A 22,037-nucleotide genomic window follows, 5' to 3' on the forward strand; every position below is an offset into this window, starting at 1 on the left:
TTCTTTCACAGATTCAGAAGTAGTGCTTGTAAAATTGAACTTTACAGCAAAAAAATGTTACATATGTAACCTTTGCTGTTTTTTTAGAATGTCTCTTGTACGGTCTACGTTCTTCGGTTTGTGGATTGTTATAACTTTTCTTTGTAACAATAATCAAATTAAATCTACCTGCAAATGACTGCAGTCCTGAACAATCTCTCCTGCTTTATATATAAAATGCACTTTCTTGAAATAAAAGCATGATGCTGGGAGGTGGAATGTTTCACAAAAATGCTTTTACAGTGGCCACTAGAGTTGAGTCCAGTCATTAATTTGCTGTAGAATTCAATTTCAAGGTGAGGAAAAAATGTAACTTAGTTTACATGCACTGTACAAGAAACTGCAAAGATTCCAAATATCGTCTTTATCAAATACATGCAGTTACTGTAACGTGTGCCCAAGCCATGTTGCAAAAAAAACATTTTCAACATGCTTGATAAACAAACTTACAAATAAGAAAAAAAAAAGAAAGTAAAATTAAAAATCAGACTAAACGAACCCAGAAATGCAGAATAATCTGCAAACCTGAACCAAATCTGTGGTATAATAGGGGGTTAGACATCGAGTAGCATTGAAGTGTACAACAGCCACCCTTGGAAAAGGGATAGAGAAAAGTATACAATTTGTACATAATGTTTATCTTTATAAGGTTTTAATTTTATTTTAATCTTCTCTTTGTCACATAAACATATTTGTTGTTAAATATTTGCTGGAAAGTATCATTTTTCACTTTCCATAATAGGATGTCTGCAAAAATACAGACCATGAATGGTCTAAAGAATGATAAACATGGTGTCTTTTTTATCACGCTGTTGCATTCACTCCCCTTGAAAACCATGCACTAGTGAAATTTATTTTTAAAAATAATATAAATTGTTGAAAATGGCTGATCAGTTTTTATTTTTAAATCTTTTTTGCAAGTTGCAGCCTCAAGAAAATAATTTGAAATAGTTTTTTTTTTTTCATTTTTCTTTTTAAAGTTCAGCTAAATTTGTGTCCATGCAAAAACATATTTTTTTTTCTTTTTTTTATTTCATACAATATATTAGCAGAGAAATTATTATATTAGATCACAAAAGTTCATCTTGTTTTGGGTTCTGGTGTAAAGATTCTAGAGCTACAATGGTTGCCACATCTGTATTGCCATTAACTCTGAAAATAGTCTTTTGGGACAGAATTGCTGTTAAGATTCCGATGCATATCTTGGTTAGAGGGCGCAAGATTTTCCCAACCCCTTGTCCTTCCTCAGAGGTTTCTCCCGTAGCTGGCTTTATTGGCGTGGCGTAACCAAGCTTCTGGTCAGGAGAATCACGTGACCCAATCATTAGGGTGCAATAACAAAAAAAAACAATATGACATTAAAAAAGGGACTTCTATTGAATTAACTGATTGGGTCTCAGTTTTTTTTTTCCATGGCTTCAGATTGGACAAAAACCTAGTGTCACTGAACTCCAAGTATATAAGTTCTTTACAGCTTCTGCCTGTTTACCACTGAGGACCTTCTTGGCGCACAATGTGTGCGACTTTCTCTGAAAACATAGGATCACTTTTACATTCCTAGAAACGGGCTCAGAAGACACAACATTAAGCATGCAGTGTAATCAGGGCTTGTGACCTGTTAAGACTGTTAACTTGGACACTGGTTGCTATGACAATGCTTTGTTTCCAGACTGCTATGAGCGAGCATAAGGTCCAGTTGAACTGTCAAGTGATGACTGGGAAGCTCTTCTAGTCAGAGGTGCCAAGGTTGGGTCCACCAATGAGGAAGGGGGAAAGAGCTTGAACCAGCCAATCACCATGTTGGACAGGTCAAGCTCATCTAAAAGTATCTGTGCAGCTCCCATAAAGGATTTATGGTCCATGCGTCCATAGTCGCCCCATACAATAATCTGCCAAGAAACATATTTGAGGCAATGTTACTACATCGTCATTTATTACTTTAACATATAGAATATAGATGTCATTCATATTCACCTCACTCTGTATGAAACAATTACATGTGTGAGTTTTTGGTTAAAGGGTTGTAATAAAGAATTGAAAAAGACTAAGCTATTTTAAAAACTCTATAAATGAACACATATACGGTTTGGTCTACCAAGGTTATTGGAATCCTAAATCGATCACATCCAAACTTTTATAAGAGCCATAATTGCATCCTCTTTAATTAGTAGTATATTTTTGATTGGTGGTAGCTATGCATACAGTTTGGCTCCCAAATTAGTAGCAACAGTAGTGAAAACAATCCCCCTACCTGTAGGACTTTTCCTGTTGGGCTTTCCTCAAATGACAGCTGCTGCTGGTAGAGGGGATCCAGAGTTTTTCTTGCTACTTTTGTTTTCTTTTTGGCTATACAGACTCCATTGTCGAGCAGATATACCTTAGCATAGGGAGCTTTAGAGAGACAAATTAAATAAACATTTATGAAAAAAAGATTACAATTTACCTGGAGAACATTTTATAAACTTTACAATTATGGACAATAACTTAACTTTAAATACTTTTTAAGAACTAAAATAGTTAACCTCAGTGAGTCAATGGACCAACTTCAGTTGCTGTTGACAGAACCCTTTTAATTTATAAGAAATACTTACATGAATCAAAATGAGCAATAACAAGATGTAAAATTTGTAAGTGTAATGAAACAATTACACCAAGACAATAAAGGAATATGTAAAACTATAAGAAAACAATTAGTTCATCTGATCAACCTGTATTACACAGGAATAAACCACAGCATCACCCTGGATTGGGCAAAGCCTGACTAAATGAATCACTAAATAAACAAGACAGCCATTTTGTCTAATCCTGTGGTTATTAGGTGAAAGGTGGACTCTTATACCTGGCAGTGCCTTTGAACCTGGCTTCCCAACAAGCCCACGGGCTCTTATTACTTCCACCTCTAGCTGTCCCTTTTTGTCCATCATCCCGATCTGGATGTCACCTAAAAACATGCAAAAACAAAATAAGACTCAATGTTCAAAACATACTTTTATTTTCAGTCTCTTTTATGCATGATAAATATTGCATATTACATCAAAGAAGAAGGGCTACTTACCCATAGAAGGGGTTGCCAGCGTCTGGCGCCCAACTAGCTGAGCTGGACCAAGGCCATCTAGAAAATCACTAAACTGACTGTCTGATGCCAATCGCACACCTGGGAAAATGAGGCTGCGGATAGAAGAATAACACTCATAAACTGTCTGTATGTATTCCCTATTCACCTGAGCAGCAGCGACACCAGATCCATACATAGGCTTTGAGTACTGTTTAGTAACGTAGGATATACTGTATATATTGTTGTATAATCTATGGACCTTATAAACTTAAGCATTAATCACCAGGAAAGTGTTCATAAATAATATAACTACTGTAGTTTAATAATATGGTGGTCCTCTGTCAATTCTGGAGATCCGAAGCCCAGTGCTATATGATGATAGGGAGCCATTACTACTTCAACCTTTCCTGGTTGAGTTTTACTTACTTTCCCTCTGAGCTGTAGCTGTTCATGCTTCCATCATTTGATTCTCGACTTGCTTGCCGGGTCATCCGATTTCTCATTTCTACTGCCAAGCCTGTTTCCGTACTCCTCTGGATCGTACTGCGCAGTTTCTTCCCTCCAGCTTCTGTCAAGACAACAATGAGAGAAACATTAATACAACTTGGGTAGCAAAAAAGATCTGATTTCTCCTGGACTCAGCCGTTTGGATTTAGAGACCAATGAACATTTTAAAGATACTGTAAGTGTAGCCAATCTTGTATTAGCTCCATAGTGACATAGGCATACATTTCCAGATAAAATTAGGCTTTCATGATATTTCAGCACTGTTTAATGTGTTTCATCTGGGTCCAACTGAAGTAATACATCAATTCACTAAGTTGCAGCTAATGTAGGCTAAAAGCAATAATTTGTCATAAAGAAAGCTCATGTGTTTGGGACATGTTTTATTGATGCTTGTTGCCAGATTATTGTTTGAAACAAATGTAGGTCATGGAAATATTTTAAAATAAACAAATACTCATTACCTGTGATAAATTATTAAAGTTAAGCAGTGTGGCAGGCTGGCGAGTGGAAAGAGGCCCAGAGACAGACTGCAGTTCAAAAAAAAATAACTATTTTATTATAAATAAACACAAAAATGAAAGGGCACAAGGGCCAAAACAAAGCAATTTCAACACAAAGAAAGACAAAAAGCAAAACTTACAAAAATAACAATTTCCAGGCTGGGCAATGCCTTCACTGGATTCAAACTTTCCAAGCAACCAAAAAAAAACAACCTGCTTCCTCAGCTCCCTCTCTCCAAATGAGAAGCAGAGGCCTCCTTTTATATCAGGTGGCTGGGCGCTGATTGATCGTTAATCAACCTAATCAACTAATCAACCCCAGCCACCTGAACATAATAAACCCAGGCAGGTAGGGGAAGTTAACTCCATCCCTGCCAATTTAAAGGGCAGAGCTTTGCTCTGCCACAAGCAGATATAGAATTTGGTTCCATACCAGTGAGTTCCACACGATTTTACATTTTGTATACACCGGTTAAGTACTGAAATAATGAACAAGCTGAATATATTTTATACTGCACCAGCAGGCCCGCACCTGTTTTACTTCAATGTGTGCTGACAGTACTAGGTTAAGCAAGTTTTTTTTAAATGCATTGTTTTAGACAAGAGGAAGTTTCTTGCACAAATGCATGAACCATCTACAGCCTTTGAGGACAAAGGCACTTAGGGAATATGTAACGAAGTTGTTTCACATCTTGTTAGTCTATCTGAGATGCTCTGGTTCCCATCATTTGGGACAAGTAATTCAAAGTGACAGCTGATATCCTCCATGGAACCTGCTCCTGATCCAAATCCAATCAATGTGACAGGACCAAGCCACAGACCCGACCCCAACTCCACTGGGCAACCTGAGCCTACACTCCAGTGAGGTCAGGGTGTGACCACACTCTTCCTGATGTCGCAGTCGTACTGTCAATCAAGCACTGGCCAGAGTGGGAGTAAATCATGACCAGTTTTTAAATATCCATATCCATTTGGTTCCATCAGTTTAACACAAATCTGTCTCAGCAATGAAGAGGTTATTTCAAATAAAGATTATAACATTTAAGTATGTGTAAGCATTGCTTCTGATTTGATTGCTATTTTTTTTTTTTTTAAAGATAGCTAGACTTATTACCATGTTTGAAAAACTGTAATAAATAATAATAATAATCCAATGAAAGTTTATAGCCTGTCATTATACTGTAGTATATCTCCAATTGACACAGAGGGATGTTATTATGCAAAGTCTGTTTTTTTTTTCCCATTGATGGGTTAACCTGATATAGTTTTGTGTATGATCTTATTTAGTGTCACTCTCTTACCCATCACAAGCACTGTAGTAGACTAGGAGACATTTGCAAACTGTTATACATATCGTCTCCTTGTTTCATCATACATGGTGTGGTTTCATGAGGGTAAACTGCTCAATGAAAGCATGACGGCTTGCCACTGCTTATTACTGAACATAATTTATTGAAATGGAAAGGGAATAGAGAATTTCAAATAGAAATGGCTCTTAGACCAGAACCAAATAGAGTGCTCAGCTGTTCCCACCGCCATCTGCATTTAATGATTTTTGAATGTCTAATGTACTGCTTTCAGGTCTCAATCTGCCATTTCCTTTTTTATATATATTTAATGTATCATATATGCAACATATCAATGGAATATTGACCTACACCGTAGTGTGATAGTACATGCATCTTGCACATCAATCCTAGCAAAGCATAATCCTATTTTCAGTATAAATCATTCACAGCTTTAAAAAATAAAAATACATTGCATTCACTTTTAAATCTACCCTTTCTCAGAAGTATTCTTCCTTGGTTGAATTAATCATGCAAGCATTCCAGAGTCAGTATGATTTAGTGGTTAGCGCTGAGGACTGGGACTCTTTCAGACCACTGATCTCAGACCTTGTGGAAGTCAATTCACCACTATAAGCATCACTTCTGAATAGCAGCATTACCCAATAAACCCACAGAGTGCTTTACAGAGGTAGGCTGTAAATTGTGCATTATATGCAGAGTCACTTACAATAGGATATTAATTTAACTTGTCATCATTAAATAAAGACATGTCCTTAAATGTCAAACTTGCCACTGACATATTTAAACATGATTCTAAACATGTACATTTGTATTTTTACACGATTGAATACATGTAGTTTTTACATGTCGTTCTCAATTTTGCAAACCCCAGGTATTTAACTAATTACAGAAATTACTGTTTGAAAGAAATGTATAAAGGTTAGTACTGCACTGACAAGCCATCAACTGTTAACACAGTAGACTTTGGATTTATGAAATTCAGGACAGATGGTTAATAATAGAAAAGTAATTAAAAAATAATCTATTTTATAATGTACAATGTGATGTTCCTACCAGCTAGCTGCTTAAGTTCCATTAACTTAATTCCAACTCCTCTGTGACTGACCTAGCAGCCTCCACACTTGGTGTGAACAATATATGGTTGCCTAGCAGCTAAATACCCCTCACTATAAAATAAAAAAGCAACCATAACAGCTAAGGTTTTCCTTTTTGTGATTTGGTTCATACAGGGACAGTCAAAAACCTTGTCATATACTGCATTTTAAATTAAAAAAGATGTAATGTCAACTCCAGAAATAAGAATAGTTTGTAGCAATTTGACATTGAAGCTATCTGTGGTCCATTTTAAGGTTACATACTGTAATGTCTTGTTAGTCAGAGGCTTCTGTGGAAAAAAAATATTATAGAACCAATATTAAATAAATTACATTACAATAACGAAATCCGGTTATAATACCAACATGTTCTCTAATAAGCAATTTGTATTTTGTGTTATTCCAAGCAAAGCATTAGTGTGCAAGGAGATCCCAGATACCATTTAGTTTGAGGGTCTATTTGTCTTCTGGTGCTGGTTACCCGGCAATAATCACACAATATTGTATCAGAGCATTTTATGTATAGGGCAAAATCACGTAAACATTTCCATGAGTCAGTGTGTGTGTGTGTAAGAGTGTTCAAATTTATAGATGCATATATGCAGTGTACTGAGTTCAAGAAAATGTTTTACTATCTCAAAGTAATGTACAAACATACAGAGTAATTTATACATTGGGATACCATAGTGCAATGCATAGAAATCAGCAATTAAATACAAGTCATAACTGCAGTGATTTTTAAAAAGGCACTACATGTATTAGATTTGCCCTCTCTATAAAGCAAATCTTAAAATAATTAAAAGGGTCAGCTTTTGGTAGCATTGATGTATAGCAGTTTTCTCATGTCCAACACAGGTACCACAGTTATGACAGAGATCTTACAAAGATTACTGGCTGGATTTGTGAAAGCGCAGCCTACACATACTTTCACTTAAATGAGATTCACCCTGCCTTACACTGCACACATGATGTATTTTTCTGAAGCGAACATTACAATGTAAAGCTTGCACTACCACAGCACTGCATAGCATGCAATTTTAATGCTCAGATAAAAACACTTGCATGCCAACAGCACCCTGACTCTAATCTCGATTACAGATAGTGTGTTTCCAACACAGGGAAGTGAAAAATACAGAGCAGCGAGGCAAGAAATTAGCCCATATTTATTTTATTATGCGTCCCCCACTAGTCAGGTCATTCTGACCAAAACTGCACAGCACAGCACCAATCAAGTACTTTACTTTTGATTAAAATTGCTTTAAGAAAACTGTTACAGGCAATCATAGAACGTCAGCCTATTTAAAAAGTGCAAGCAAAGCAAGTCTTACAGATTTTTTATTGCCTATTACAGCAAAAGCCTTGCCTGCATAATTAATTATCTGGTTAGGCTCTAACGAAGTGAATGAATTTGTTTGGGATTTACAGCACTCAGGATCTTAAGAAACTGTAAAGTTGATCAAACTATTTGCTTAATGGACAGCATTTGATTTTTCTCTCACGTCAAGCTGAAGTATTTCAGGTGAATTCTTGTTTTTTCATAAACAAAAAATACCAGCAATACCTAGACCAATGAGATGCAAAAGCAAAGCTGACAGGCAGTTTCAATAAAACTGATGATAAACTATGTTTTAGAACTTTTTTTTATTTAATGGAATTAAATAAATTACTGCAAGACATGAATTAAACAGAAAGTAAATTACTTTACAAGGGGTGAATTGGTTGTCTTCACAATAATACAAGTCTTGTGTGTATACAGTGCAGTAACATGTTCAATTACTCATCCAAAATACTCCTTAAAATATATACTTATCAAATGTTCTATACCAAAATATATTCACTAAAATCGTTAATGGAAAGATATATTTAATAATTGTGCGCATCTCCTGGTTTTGCATTGCACAACCGCATTATGAACAATAACAAATCAATTTTAAGTTTAACAAATCAATCACACAATTAATAATCATGAAGGACTTCATAAACACAGATATCCATTTTCTATCAATATGAAGGGATGCATCACATCTTAGTGAAAGTTTCTAAGGCAAAATAATCTTACCTCCATCCTCCTCATCAAAGGAGTTCATGCAAGGAAAGTAAACAGCCAGTGCCTCAAAAGACGCAGAGAGGCTCATCCGACTCTGGGAACGCTGCATTCGCATCCCGGGGTTTGCAGCATTTTGTCCCTGCCTGCCCATGTTGGCTGACTGCTCTTTTGATATAGAATACGGGGTGTTTTTGCAGCTAGCTAGCTCTGTGGGTGTTAGTGAAAGATCCCTATGGACACTTTGACTCACTGACCAATGAGGCAGGTAGCCTACTACTCTAACAATATACTGTATATCCTTTCCAACACTTGTGTTTAAAAAAATAATAAAAAAACAGCTTTACTCTATGAGCAATTAGTCTTTATGTAGCACTGCTCCTCTTTTACAGACTCATAAAAGCCGTTGCAGCTTCCACTGTAACTGGTGCTCAGTGCCTACCTTGCTCTCTGCTTCAGCAGTAGGATGCTGACTGGACTAACACATCTTCAGTCTCAGCCAATCAGTGCAGTGTGGAGACAAGCACCTAAAGTTATTCTCCAGAAGAAGGAGCTCTACCCAGAGATATAATTTTCCAACACTAACATATTGCCTGTGAAGTCTCTCTTATAGTACGTTGCCGGGTGGGTGTATTTGCATCACTCTGAGCACTTAGGGATGTTTACACACAGCCCTACTGCATACTAGTTATTGACTAAAAACTCGCCATTCACTCCAAATTCACATGTTCAGGAAAGTTTTTCTCAAACATGTCTTTTGCTGAACGTTGCAGTGTCAATATAAACTGTGGATAATCTAAATAGCTGTTTAAATCTTTAAAAGGAGACGTTGTGAAAAGCTACATCCCTAGCAGTCTCTTTAGAGTATTTTTTATATCAACATACCTGGTTTGATCCTAATTTATTTATTTTAAAACCGTGGTGGTATTTAGATCTGCCAGCGTTTAGACCAATTGAATAGTCTCCTTTGTGTGTTCTTTTACAGTTTTATCCTTTCACTATTCTTTGCTATGCTTGAACTAGGGTATAGCGCAATAAACACTTCTAAGGAACAGCCTGGCATGGTGCAGTACATGAGCTGCAGTATGACAGCATCTCCACAAAGCAGCTGTCCACTTCTGTTATTCAATCTTGGGCCTCTACCAAACATGGACTGCCGACTACCAAATCGTGCTCATTTTTTTGCAATGTGGACAACCGTTTAACTGCATAATTAATTCCACTCGGATTCAAACCCAGGTCTTTGGATGCAATTAGCCCACGGTCACCTATCAGTTTTCAACCAAAGCTTATCTACTATCTACATTCCTTGACTTTCATTTGTGTATTCATTAATTAAACCAGGAACACTGAAATGACAAAATATCACAAAAAGTAACTGTTGCAATTTATACACCCTAAATGAATATGACACAAATAAGCATGCTAAAAGCATGCTTTCCTAGTATCATGATCTTCAAGCTAAAACGACTACCATGTGTTACTACCCCTCAGAACTACCACTGCAATTCAACCAAAACAATAAATAAATAATCAAGCCCTGTGTTAAAATCTCGGATGTTGAAACAGCGGTGTGCTTGCTTTTTCAATTAAAAATACAGTTTGTAATGCAATATCCTGATTGTGTGAACTGCAACTTAACGATAAGGGCCAGAAAAATTGAGAAGTCAGCTGACTCAACTTTGACTTTATTTTCAGAAGTTTGCCTTAGAAATAAATTAAAAGAAGGATTAATATATTATTTTTGTTAGTGTTAATCTATTGAATTTATGTACCCTGGGGAGCAATAATCTCAACATATAAACATCACTGCAGCCACACATAGCCACAACCCAATTTCCAAAATATAAAAAAGGGTGTAGTAACGAACCCTTGCTCTATGCATTTGACTTTTTTTTTTTTTTTATTGTGAACACCTGAGGTGATCAACTATGTGACCCTTTTAGTTGTTAAGATTGCTCAATATCCCATATATAGACTGTCCTTAGAAAAACTCCTGGACATTCTGTACATTTTTGGCTGAATGACAGGTGAAACCTGGTATGGATCTTGTTCTTTTAGTTTCTATGGTAACTAGCAGCTGTAGACAGTGTAGTCTATAATTAAAACAATAACACTATTCTATCAAGCTATTTAACTATATGTAGGTATATATATATATATCTATATATATATATGATAAACTTTGCTGTCCAAAGGTCAATGAGTTTGCTTTACATTCTGTGGACTAGGATTACAGCAGAATTCTACAGAACGGGGTGGTAGTCAAGGCAGCATGTAAAAATGTATTTTTTGGGGGATGCATGATCCCACCTATCAGCCATTGGGTAGCTGCTTACAGTGGGATTTTAACATCTATTGTTAGCACAGCATTAGTACCACTGATTAACTTACTGATTAATATCTAGGATATATGGACTGTCCAATTCCATGCTTCCTTCCACCTCAAAAACACCCTACTGCGAAGGAGCTATGATTCAACCAATATAATGACACCCTGCTGCTTCTGTTGTGGACTACAAAAATAAATGTAACGCTACCAAACTAAATTCAGAAGGCACCAATTTCCTCATTCTGCACATGAGCCTCTGTGCTATTCTCCTGATACAATATTCAAGCTTAATGGTTTTGAGGCATCACATTTCTACGTGACTTGCTTGTGCAAACTTCCCATACAATATGTAGGTTGACAATAGGTTTTGAGACAATGCAGGAGCTTTCAGTTGTGGTTAAAGCTTTTACAATACAAGCCAATAACAGCTAATACAATCCAATCCAAAACTTATTCCCATTTTTAGCGCATGTTGTACATTATTTTCTCATAATCTTCACAAGCCAGCCAAGATTGTAATAAAAAAACAGTTTGACCAAAATAAACAAACCCCACCAAGTAATTATACCTGAAGTTTAATGATACAGATTTAAAGGTCCCTTACCGATAACCCATCTAATCAACACGTTAATGCTTTGCAGAGGAATGCTGCTGCATGCACTGTGCATCGAACCTGTGGTTCTACAGATTCTCTGGTTAAATTTTTTTTCTACTCTCCACTTTTCAGGTGAAATTGGGTTTTATTGTGTAAACTTATAACAAATAAAACTGTACCAGAAGCTTCATGTTAAATAAAAGTGTATCCAGGCCTGATGTGAAAATGTTTCCTTCATTTATCAAAGTAGATCTTCTGACTGGTGACTGCCAACTAAGCTGTACATGTGCCAGCTAGGGTGAAACCTCTTAACCTTTCTCTATATACTACCTCTTATTTTGATTGCCTGCCTCTGTAAGTTTTTTTTAAACTAATTTACAGGAATCCTGAGGCTTTGTTGCACCATTGATTCTAGGGTGGTTACCTAGCAACAGGATTGCTTATTCCCTTTTTCAAGCAAAACAACTCCAGCAGCCTGAACAGAATGAATGTTCTACTAAGCATCAAGGATTCAATTAGTAAATGGTAATGTTGGCATACCGTCACTTTTTTGCCACATACACCAACACTAGATTTGTAAAACCACTGAATTTAATGTTAACTTACTTTTTTTTTTTTTTTTTTTTTTACTTTGACTTTATATAAATGCTGGAAAAACTTTATAAAAATGACTTGTCATGAAAAAAATTTTTTTGAGCTCTCAAATGCAATATAATTTATTTTTTCTGGACAAAATAAGCAGTTTGGAGGTCAATGCCAATAAGCACATTATACAAATCTTTGCTCTATACTCTTTTTGTAAGATCTCTCGAAATTAACCACTACTCTGTAGATGTCACACAATTAAAAAAAATTATTCTGCATTTTTACTTCAAGTTGCATAACTAATTAGATTAAGGGCAGGACGAAATCAAACCATGATTGAAACTAAAACTCTCCATTTCCAATGCATGAAAGCAGTGGAGAGAAGTTTCACAGGAATAGGAGGGACTGCCGAAAGCAACATGGCAGTTAAAGACAGCCAGGGCAAATTAAAAAAAAAAAATCTGTGTTGTACTACTGTTTCATTTGAATATCTGTTAATGTTATTACATACAACTACTACTATTATTATTAATAATAATAATAATAATAATAATAATAATAATAATACAACTACCCATCTCTGACAGTTTAAAAAAAAAAAAAATCTGCAATCAACTTTTTTTTTTTTTTTTTTTTTTTCACGGCACTGGATAGCATTTCATTTGACTTCTTATTGTATAATATGTGCCGGTACTGATCCTGGTGATGGTGTTATGTTGGTTTTTGGATGTTCTATTCATGCCAAGATTTTTTTTTGTTTAGTTTTTTTTTTTTTTTTTTTTTTTTATCATTTTTTTTTTTTTTTTTATCAGCATTTTAATTTTATAATAATATAATTTCAGTTTCTTTGGTAACTGGCATTTAAAAAAAAAAAAATTAAAAAAAAAAGTTCTTGTGCAGTTATAGCCTGCTATACAGCATTGTGCACAACAGGGCTCTGGGCAGTACAGTGCCAGTCAGGTATGAGGATGCAGTGATCAGGAATTACATTTTCAGGGGGTGCTCCCAAGTGGTGCATCCGGTAAAGGCAGTCTGTGTCGCTGGTTTGAGTCCAGGCTATTCCACTGCGGACAATGGACGGGAGCTTCCAGGGGGAGGCGCACAATTGGCCGAGCTTCACCCGGGAAGGGTAGGGCTTAGGTCGGCCAGGGTGTCCTCAGCTCGCCGCACACCAGTGACCCCTGTAGACTGGCAGGGCACCTGCAAGTTTGCCTGTAAGCTCCCCAGAGCTGCGTTGTCTTCCGATGCTGTAGCTCTGGGGTGGCTGCATTGCAGCCCTGCAGAGTAAAAAGAAGCAGTCGGCTGACGGCACATGCTTCAGAGGGCAGTGTGTTCATCTTTGCCGCTCCTGTGTCAGCGCAGGGGTGGTAGCGGTGGGCTGAGTGTAAATACAATTGGGCATTTCAAATTGGGAGAACAACATGGTAAAAATGAATTGGTGACTACTACATTTAAAAAAAAAAAAAAAGAAGACTTACATTTTCTATAATAATACCAGCTCTGCTACAAATTGTGTTTATTGTAACTTCAAACGCAGGAGCTGAAAGACTGGCTAAAATAAGCAGTTAGTAGTAGAGTCTTGCACTGCTGGGTTTCAAAATGTCTTGCAGAAGAAAACAGGGTGTCCTTCCACAGCAATTGTTTAACTAAAAGAGAAATGCCTGGTAGATTTTGTATTTATGAAATAGTGAAATTATTAAATTATAACACTTTGCATAAAGAGTTAGGTACTCAATTGCTCATGAATACAATCAAGCAACTTAATAGAAAATCAACTTTTTACAGCATTGATAATGCTGGGATGTCTGTGATATAGATACTTGCACATATGTTATTGAGGGTTTTAGAATATACACTGAGCGTACAAAACATTAGGAACATCTGCTCTTTCCATGAAATAGACTGATGAGGTCAATCCAGGTGAAAGCTATGATCCCTTATTGATGTAACCTGTTAAATCCACTTCAATCAGTGTAGATAAAGGGGAGACAGGTTAAAGAAGGATTTTTAAGCCTTGACACAACAGACATGGATTGTGTATGTGTGCCATTCAGAGGGTAAATTGGCAAGACAAAAGATTAAAGTGCCTTTGAATGGGGTATGGTAGTAGGTGCCAGGTGCGCCGGTTTGAGTGTGTCAAGAACTGCAACGCTGCTGGGTTTTTCATGCTCAAGTTTTCCGTGTGTATCAAGGATGGTCCACCACCCAAAGGACATCCAGTCAACGGCAGCCCAGTGGTCAAAAACGGCTCATTGATAAAAGGCCAAAGGAGGCTGACACAAATTGTGCAGAGCAACAGATGGGCTACAGTCAACTGACAGTCCAGTACAACATTGGTACTGAAAGACTCACAAAAGAATGCACCACTCGTTGTACCTTGACACGAATTGGGTATGGCAGCCAACGACCTAACAGAGTTCCACTTCTTTCAGCAAAACACAACTGCGGTTGCAGTGGGCTAAGGAACGAAAACACTAGAGGATTGGAAAAACATTGCCTGGGCTGATGAATCCAAGTTCCTGCTGTTTCATGCAGATGGGAGGACTAGGGTATGGAGAAAACCACGAGTACATACATCCATCATGCCACGTGTCAACATTGCAGGCTGGTGGTGGTGGTGTGATGGTGTGGGGTGTGGGCCCCTTGATAAAAAAGTGGAGCAACGTTTGAATGCCACAGGATATCTGAACATCATTGCCAATCAGGTGCATCCCTTCATGGCAGCAGTGTATCCATCTGCTAATGGATTTTTTTCAGCAGGATAATACCCCATGCCACAAAGCTAGGATTGTCCAGGAATGGTTCCATGAACATGACAGTGAATTCAGCTTACTGCAGTGGTCTGCCCAGTCACCAGATCTCAATCCAATTGAGCATCTGTGGGATGAGATGGAATGAGCTATTTGGAGTAGAGATCCACTACCAGCCAACTTAACACAACTGTGGGAAGCATTGGAGTCAACATGGGCCAGCATCCCTGTGGAACATTTTCGACACCTTGTAGAGTCCATGCCCCGACGAATTGAGGCTGTTCTGAGGGCAAAAGAGGGTGTAACTCAATATTAGGAAGGTGTTCCTAATGTTTTGTACATTCAGTGTATATGACAAACAGAGCATTTGAAGAAGCAAATGAGGATCACTTGAGGAGCCCGATGATTGTGTAAATGATGCTGCCTTGTGCGTATAGAAATTGTATTCTGATTAGTAACCACATTGTGGCACAAACATCAAAAAAGGTATTATAGCGGATTATAAAAGTAGATCATGTTTGGAACATTGTTCCTACTCCTACACATGTACTATCTAGTTCCCCAGACAATAAGTTATTTTTAGTGTCATGATAAATCAGAGATTTGGGAGGTACATTTTTAGTCCCATTCCTGAAATTGTAGCTATACTTGACTGTGCAGCTTATGGATTTAAGGGATGAGTCACCTAAGCAGCCCACGAAGGCAAAAACTAATACAGATATTCCACAAACAATGCTTCAGATGAAAAGTGGAGATGTCTGGTAAAAGCTTTTGCAATACTGTAGCTTGTAATGTTACTTGTCATCACAGTTCTTTATCATTAAGGATAATATGTGATACAGCAGCTCTAAATGGTTAAAAAATAAAATGATATTAACATGTAAAGAACAGCTATTTTGTCGTGTGGATTTCACATTGACCTGACAGCTGATTATTGTAATTGATTCTTCTCACTTGATACCGCTACAATTACAATCAGTCTTAATCTCCACTCACTGCAACCTTTGTCTATTCTGCTAAATATAATAGAATTGTCTATTTTATTTGAGATAAGTATAGAAAGTGGATTGTACAACAAAGTCTTTAACTACAGTTTTAAGTCATTGGAATTGATTGTAATGAATTTCTTGTACTGTACATCTCAGTATGATCTTCCTGCACAAATCTGTAACAGCTAAAGCCATGTATATTGTCTGATTCAAATGTCAATGCACATGTCTTGTCATAACTATGTCTTAATAGGAATAAATCTATGGTAAACACGTCTGGTAAAAAATGTCTTTAAAATGGTAAAATCCCACCTATACTGAGAAGATGGAAATATTTAGTGGAATATTTGCTAGTTGTATTCCTGGATGTTAAGGGTTAAGACATTTTACAGCCTACTTGAGGAAACAGCAATGTTTGTTGTATAACGACTTTCTTTCGTTGTATTCCCAATCATTTAAGTGTTTCATTTGCATTGTTAATTCCAAAAGTATGTAGAAGTTGCACGTGTTGAATTTGTTGTATGTTGTAATGAATGGTCGAATAGGCACATTATATGTGTGCATAAAGACATGACTGCTCGCGTAACTGGATAAATGTAAATTTAAGTAGATGTGCTGAGTTTGAACCTCAATACACAAGGATAAAAAAAATCAAAGACGACGTTGTTGCTCCGTCCTCTCAACCAACAGAGAACCCAAAAGGGATCATTTCAAACATTATTTAGGGAGATGCGAGTATGTCACAGTGAGATAGGTAGGTATAGAATGACGGATGAAAGGTTTGGCGATCTGTTAAGGCGCTACGCCTTTCCAAAAAAGACACGTGTTTCAAATGTTTTAATTAATTACTTCCTTCCTACTTCCTACTTTTCGCACAGAGTCGAAATTATATCTGTCAGAAGTATGTACTGTAAGTTTTGTAATCTAAAATAACAATTAAATGTGTCAGCAGTCAAATGCAGTATAGTAGTCTTTATTGTGTTGTTTTTGGTGTACTATTTAAAAGCTTTTGTGTATGTTAATGTAGCTAAAACTACATTACCTGGCGAACTTTCTGTGAATTACTGTTTTTCCCCTGACGGTGCCCGTGAAATATATAGTAAATATACAATGTGTTGAAGAGATGTTTGTCACAAACATGTTTTTGGTATTACCTTTCAAATGTATAGCACATGTGTACAACCCTTGAAAAAAAAAATATTATTATTATTTTTGTATTAAGTTTAAAACACCACAAAGTTAAATGAACGGAGAAAAACCAGGTGGCATATCTGATGGAGACCTGATCTCGACTTGCTGCAGCCGAGTTATTTCAGAGAAACATTGCATTAAGTTATTACGTTGAATGTAAGGGCGCTAACCATTCGAGATTCTTGGGAAATGCCGCTGTTTTAAATCGTTTAAAAAACAGACAAGTTGTAAACTCAAACTCAGGCAACTGAGAAAAAGAAAGGTTGCAACGTAGGCATTGTTGTTTCTATATACAGGAAGTGAGTGCATTTACTGATACAAACGGATAACTTGTCACACCGTTTTCCTTTTGGGTTTATTGTATTTCATGCGTTTTTGATTAATTCAAGAAAATAAATTCCAATAAACACCAATACGATAGCCTGATTGACTAGAAAAAAAAACGGTATTTCATTTCGTTCAAACCGGAACGCAACGAAAGCAGCCGTTCGGAAGTTTCGGAACCGTAGCTGAACCGGGATAGAAATTAATCCGGTTCGAATCCCTGTTCGTAACATAGTAAACAGTTTTTGCTGCTTTTTCTTATCCAGTGATCCCCCTGATCCGAAGATAAGAAAGAACGTGCCATTAGTCTTTTTGTTATATGCACGAAAGTACCCCTTTGTAACAGCCTTTTCGTGAAGAACATAAACAATCATAAATGTGTTGCAACAAGGCCATAGGGGAAATCAATGTGGATATTTTAGAAACTGCATTTCTGTAAATTGCTTACATGGCAGACTTCCTTGTGGAGCCTAAAAACGTATGTGCAAAAATTGCTGCCTTTAAACAGGTTTTTTTTTTTAAGAACATAAGAACATAAGAAGGTTTACAAACGAGAGGAAGCCATTCGGCCCATCTTGCTCATTTGGTTGTTAGTAGCATATTGATCCCAGAATCTCATCAAGCAGCTTCTTGAAGGATCCCAGGGTGTCAGCTTCAACAACATTACTGGGGAGTTGATTCCAGACCCTCACAATTCTCTGTGTAAAAAAGTGCCTCCTATTTTCTGTTCTGAATGCCCCTTTGTCTAATCTCCATTTGTGACCCCTGGTCCTTGTTTCTTTTTTCAGGTCAAAAAAGTCCCTTGGGTCGACATTGTCAATACCTTTTAGAATTTTGAATGCTTGAATTAGGTCGCCAAAAATCAAAAATCTAACAAACATGTTCTTTTTGCCCAAATATTTGTAAAACATCTAATTATTAGATGCACCCTAACAGTATTGTAGGTCAAACAATGTATTCCATGGAGATCAGCACCTAAACAAACGCAAACATTTTGCACAAGTTCCCTTACAAAAGTTTACAATAGTAAAGCATAGCAAGGTCTAACAAAGCACAGTTAAAGCTCAGATTAGTGTTTTGAGGAATAAACGTCTGACTTTTGGACTGCAAAATAATGTAATAAATCAAAATGAGTTTGAAAACAAAACCATCCCCAAATAGGCACACTTTCTCAAGTATAACCCTTTCTTTTGAATTGCAGGGGTGAATTATTTGGGAGCTGGAACACCAACCATAGTATATGCAGTTATCCTAATCAAACCTGTCAGATATATTAAAGTAGGCTATGGGCCACTTCAGCACAGACTGAGTTATGGTTTCACCCAGGCAGTTTAACCAAAGCCCCCTCTAGATCATGTGCTCATAGGAGTACTGTATAATTACTTCATCTCGTGTCTGTCTCTTCCAACTAACTACACATCTTCCTGTTTTCCAGTTCTTCAAAGTTTAGTAGACAACCAAAGAAGGATATGTTTCAGTAAAGTCTAATTTATTTCCAAAACATGAAGAAAAGCATGAGCAAGGTATGCTTTTTCAAATAAAGCCTAAAGTGGCTGAATGCTCCACTCTTAACCACTGATTTTATCAGATTCAACACAACAGGTTCTCCCTATCCACTTGTTGCATTGTTCCCGTGATGAGGCTGTATAATGAACTGGGGAGACAGCACCGAGAATGCTCTTCAACTCTGGTCCCCACAATACGAAAAGGATATTGTGGCCTTGGAGAGAGTCCAGCGAATAGCAGTGCTAAGCAAAATCCAACAGAATTTATATGCAGAGATGAACACATTGGATCCAAGAAAAGAAAAATTAGGAGTGTAATTAAACAACAAATTATTATACATAACTATAGTATAAGTTCACTCATCATTGTATTTTATTAATCATACACAAAGCATTGGATTAACTAATCTTAATTAATACTTGTGTGCCTCTTATATGTATATTGGTTATATGGTTATATTTTATATGTATATAAGGTCATAAACCCTATACATGTTTCCCACAGTAAAAGCATTGAAAAGTGTAATATAGTGAAAGCATGGTAAAGCATAGGTAAGCATTGTAAAGCACAGAGAGGTATGGTAAACAACATGACAAACCATGGTAAACTGGCAGATGCACAGTATAACCTTGGGAAAACCATTGCATCAGTGCAAATGTACCTTTTTTATAAAGGGAACCACAAAAATGCTTTTATTTTCTATTTTATTTTAGAATTGTGCTGTATGTTCTATGCACAGCATTACATCAGTAAACAGGATAACTTATTTAATTTCTGAGATGGGAATTATATTGTACCATATGAGCACATGAAAAAAAAAGACACTTATTCTAAACCATTGTTTAATTTCAGTTTAAAATGCTATGGATACTTAAATAGATAAAAATAGAAAATTATATAATCATTTTGAATACGTTATTTAGATGTTTACTGTGCTGCTTAATGTACAGCCCTAGGCTAAGAACCTTCCAGAAGCAGAATCTTCCAGTATGCGTTTGTAAGATTATTTTTCTGCTCCAGTTGTTCTCAGTTTAATTATAGATAATACCAAAAGACGCAAATTTGAACCAGTTATAATTAACAGGATTTTTACTTTAATATTGAATTCTGATAAAGGTAGTTTATGAATAGGAGTGTTCTTAGCATGTGAAGGGAAACAAAAAAAATAGTCCTGTACATTTTGAGTCTAGCATTGTCTCGAGAATGAATGATCCAATATGTTTAGTTTATTTCTATTTTAGAAATGTTTTACCAGGGGCGCCTAACTTTGTTTAATAGTGGGGGGGGGGGGGGCAAAGGTGAAGAAGAAATGGCGAGTGAAGTGAGGCACAATTTTTTTTTCTAAGAAGCTCAATAAACCTTATTTTTACTGTTCAATCTTCAACTTGATTAATAGGCCTTTGACTGTTTGACATTATGTAAGGCGTTACTTACAGAAACTCCATATCAAATGTGTTCAAATAACAGAGATCCTTGTACCTAAGCCATGACTTGCAATGCATCATCCCAGAAATCATCTGTCTTACACAGGTTCCTGAGGGCCTAATTAGAGCTAAGTCGAAGTCGACGCACCTAAATCTGCTTGAAAGATAAATTGCTGTAGCTATCTTTAATCACAAAGGACTTGAAGTTAGGACAGTTTCATTGATCAATGTGTGGATTCAAATGGTGCACACTCAGAGTCAAAAATCCCTATGTGAGATTCAGCAGCACAGCAAAGTACTTTCCAAAACATAGCATAACATCTACAAGACTTCAACATAATCCATAATATAGAACATCAATGTATACAACACTGTTTGAGAAACGGAATGTTTTCTGTTTAGTTTTTTCATGATTTTATGCAAGTTTTAGTTGCTAATGAACACAAATTGCTTCTTCAATAGTCCAATGTAATGCAGTTTGCTCAGAATTCCATGTGTGGTCTGGTAACCTCCAGGCATCATTATTCCAGTTGAAATGGTTAATTCAGAAACCTTTACAATATTAACATTGAGTTCCTTGGTATTTGTTTCTGTTTTCAACATTGTGGATCTCAGGGTCGTGTGCTGCGTCATGCTTTAAATTGCCAGTGATCCCCAATGCCGCATCATGGATATTTCCAACAGCCTAAATAATAACTTAATACCAAAAAATCAGTTCAGGCACCTCGTACACAAAGGTGAACATGTTTTGTGATCTGTTTGTTATAATCTGTTTCTTAACTGGAAAACATGTAAAACAATAAAAGTACCAGTGTAGTGTTATTTTCAGGTACACGTTAAAAAGTGGTACTCAGAGCTCTGCGCTTGCTCGCGCAGGCCTAAACAACTTCTGCTAAGAAAGCAGGGAAACGGCCATTCAAAAGTGGTGCGATAAAGCTGTTTTCGGTCTTTTACATCTTTTTAAATTGAATTTATCATATTTTGTAGTAGCAATCATTTTGAATTCTCATTTTGTCTTGTTCACCGTGAATAGTTTTTTCTTTTAAGAGAAATTGGTTGTCTGTTTCTAGTTTAAGTTTTTAAAAAAAAAATGAAATTAATGGTAAATGTACCTCTTTTTGATAATAGCAAAACACCCATCAGATCACAATTGATTACACATGTATCATTTTGTAACACTACATTTAAAAAAAAAAAAAAATAGGATTTTAGTGCATGTCCCTGTATTTGTGTCAGTTTCAGTATTTAATCTATCGTTAGGTCATAAAATGTATCAATGAAAGTAAAACAAATAAACAAAAAAATAGTAATTAAAAATGCCTGGCAGCCTACATATGTTTGCTGATCGTGCCATTTGATCAGTAACCTGTTCACAGTGTGTTAAGACATTTATTCAAAGCCTCTCTGTTACGGAAGAGAGCACAGTGTCTGTGTTGTTCTTATGATGTGCTCAAGAAAAGTTGCTGAAAGTAATCAGTCTGTATCCAGTTTGATTTCTACAACTTGTCATTGAAACCAAACTGGATTCAAACTCCTACTTACAGCTGGGTAATAAGACTAGTTGCTATTGCCGTTGTGTTTACTGTACTGCCACTGACAGCAAACACTATAGATTGAACATATAGGATAGCGGGGAAGCAAGTCTGCATTGACACACAACGTTCAGAGGGCATATACTACAGCAAAAAAAAAGTTAGCTGCATAATGAATACTGACTGTATTTATGTCTTTTCCAACAGATTGATTTGGAACAGAGAACATAGTTTGAACTACAACATTCAAGGTCCTTTAC

At 36.5% G+C, this 22,037-nt stretch overlaps 1 protein-coding gene across 15 annotated transcripts in view; it reads right to left on the minus strand.

Annotated features, from left to right (window-relative positions):
- Positions 1-1,274: 1,274 nt before the first annotated feature.
- Positions 1,275-22,037, minus strand: part of LOC121314924 (regulating synaptic membrane exocytosis protein 2-like) — a 247,534-nt gene continuing 226,771 nt past the window's right edge. For 14 of the 15 annotated variants that reach the window (XM_041248684.1, XM_041248683.1, XM_041248691.1 and 11 more), the window contains 5 exons: positions 3,521-3,662; positions 3,095-3,207; positions 2,879-2,980; positions 2,291-2,430; positions 1,275-1,928 (listed from right to left, as the gene is read on the minus strand). In XM_041248684.1, coding sequence (XP_041104618.1) covers positions 1,713-1,928; positions 2,291-2,430; positions 2,879-2,980; positions 3,095-3,207; positions 3,521-3,662 — 713 coding nt within the window. In that variant the 3' untranslated portion in view covers positions 1,275-1,712. Of the gene's footprint in view, positions 1,929-2,290; positions 2,431-2,878; positions 2,981-3,094; positions 3,208-3,520; positions 3,663-8,564; positions 8,952-22,037 lie in introns of those variants that run through there. The other variant, XM_041248690.1, reaches the window with a different exon arrangement.

The sequence above is a fragment of the Polyodon spathula genome, chromosome 4 (assembly GCF_017654505.1).
Source record: "Polyodon spathula isolate WHYD16114869_AA chromosome 4, ASM1765450v1, whole genome shotgun sequence".
Lineage (NCBI taxonomy): Eukaryota > Metazoa > Chordata > Actinopteri > Acipenseriformes > Polyodontidae > Polyodon > Polyodon spathula.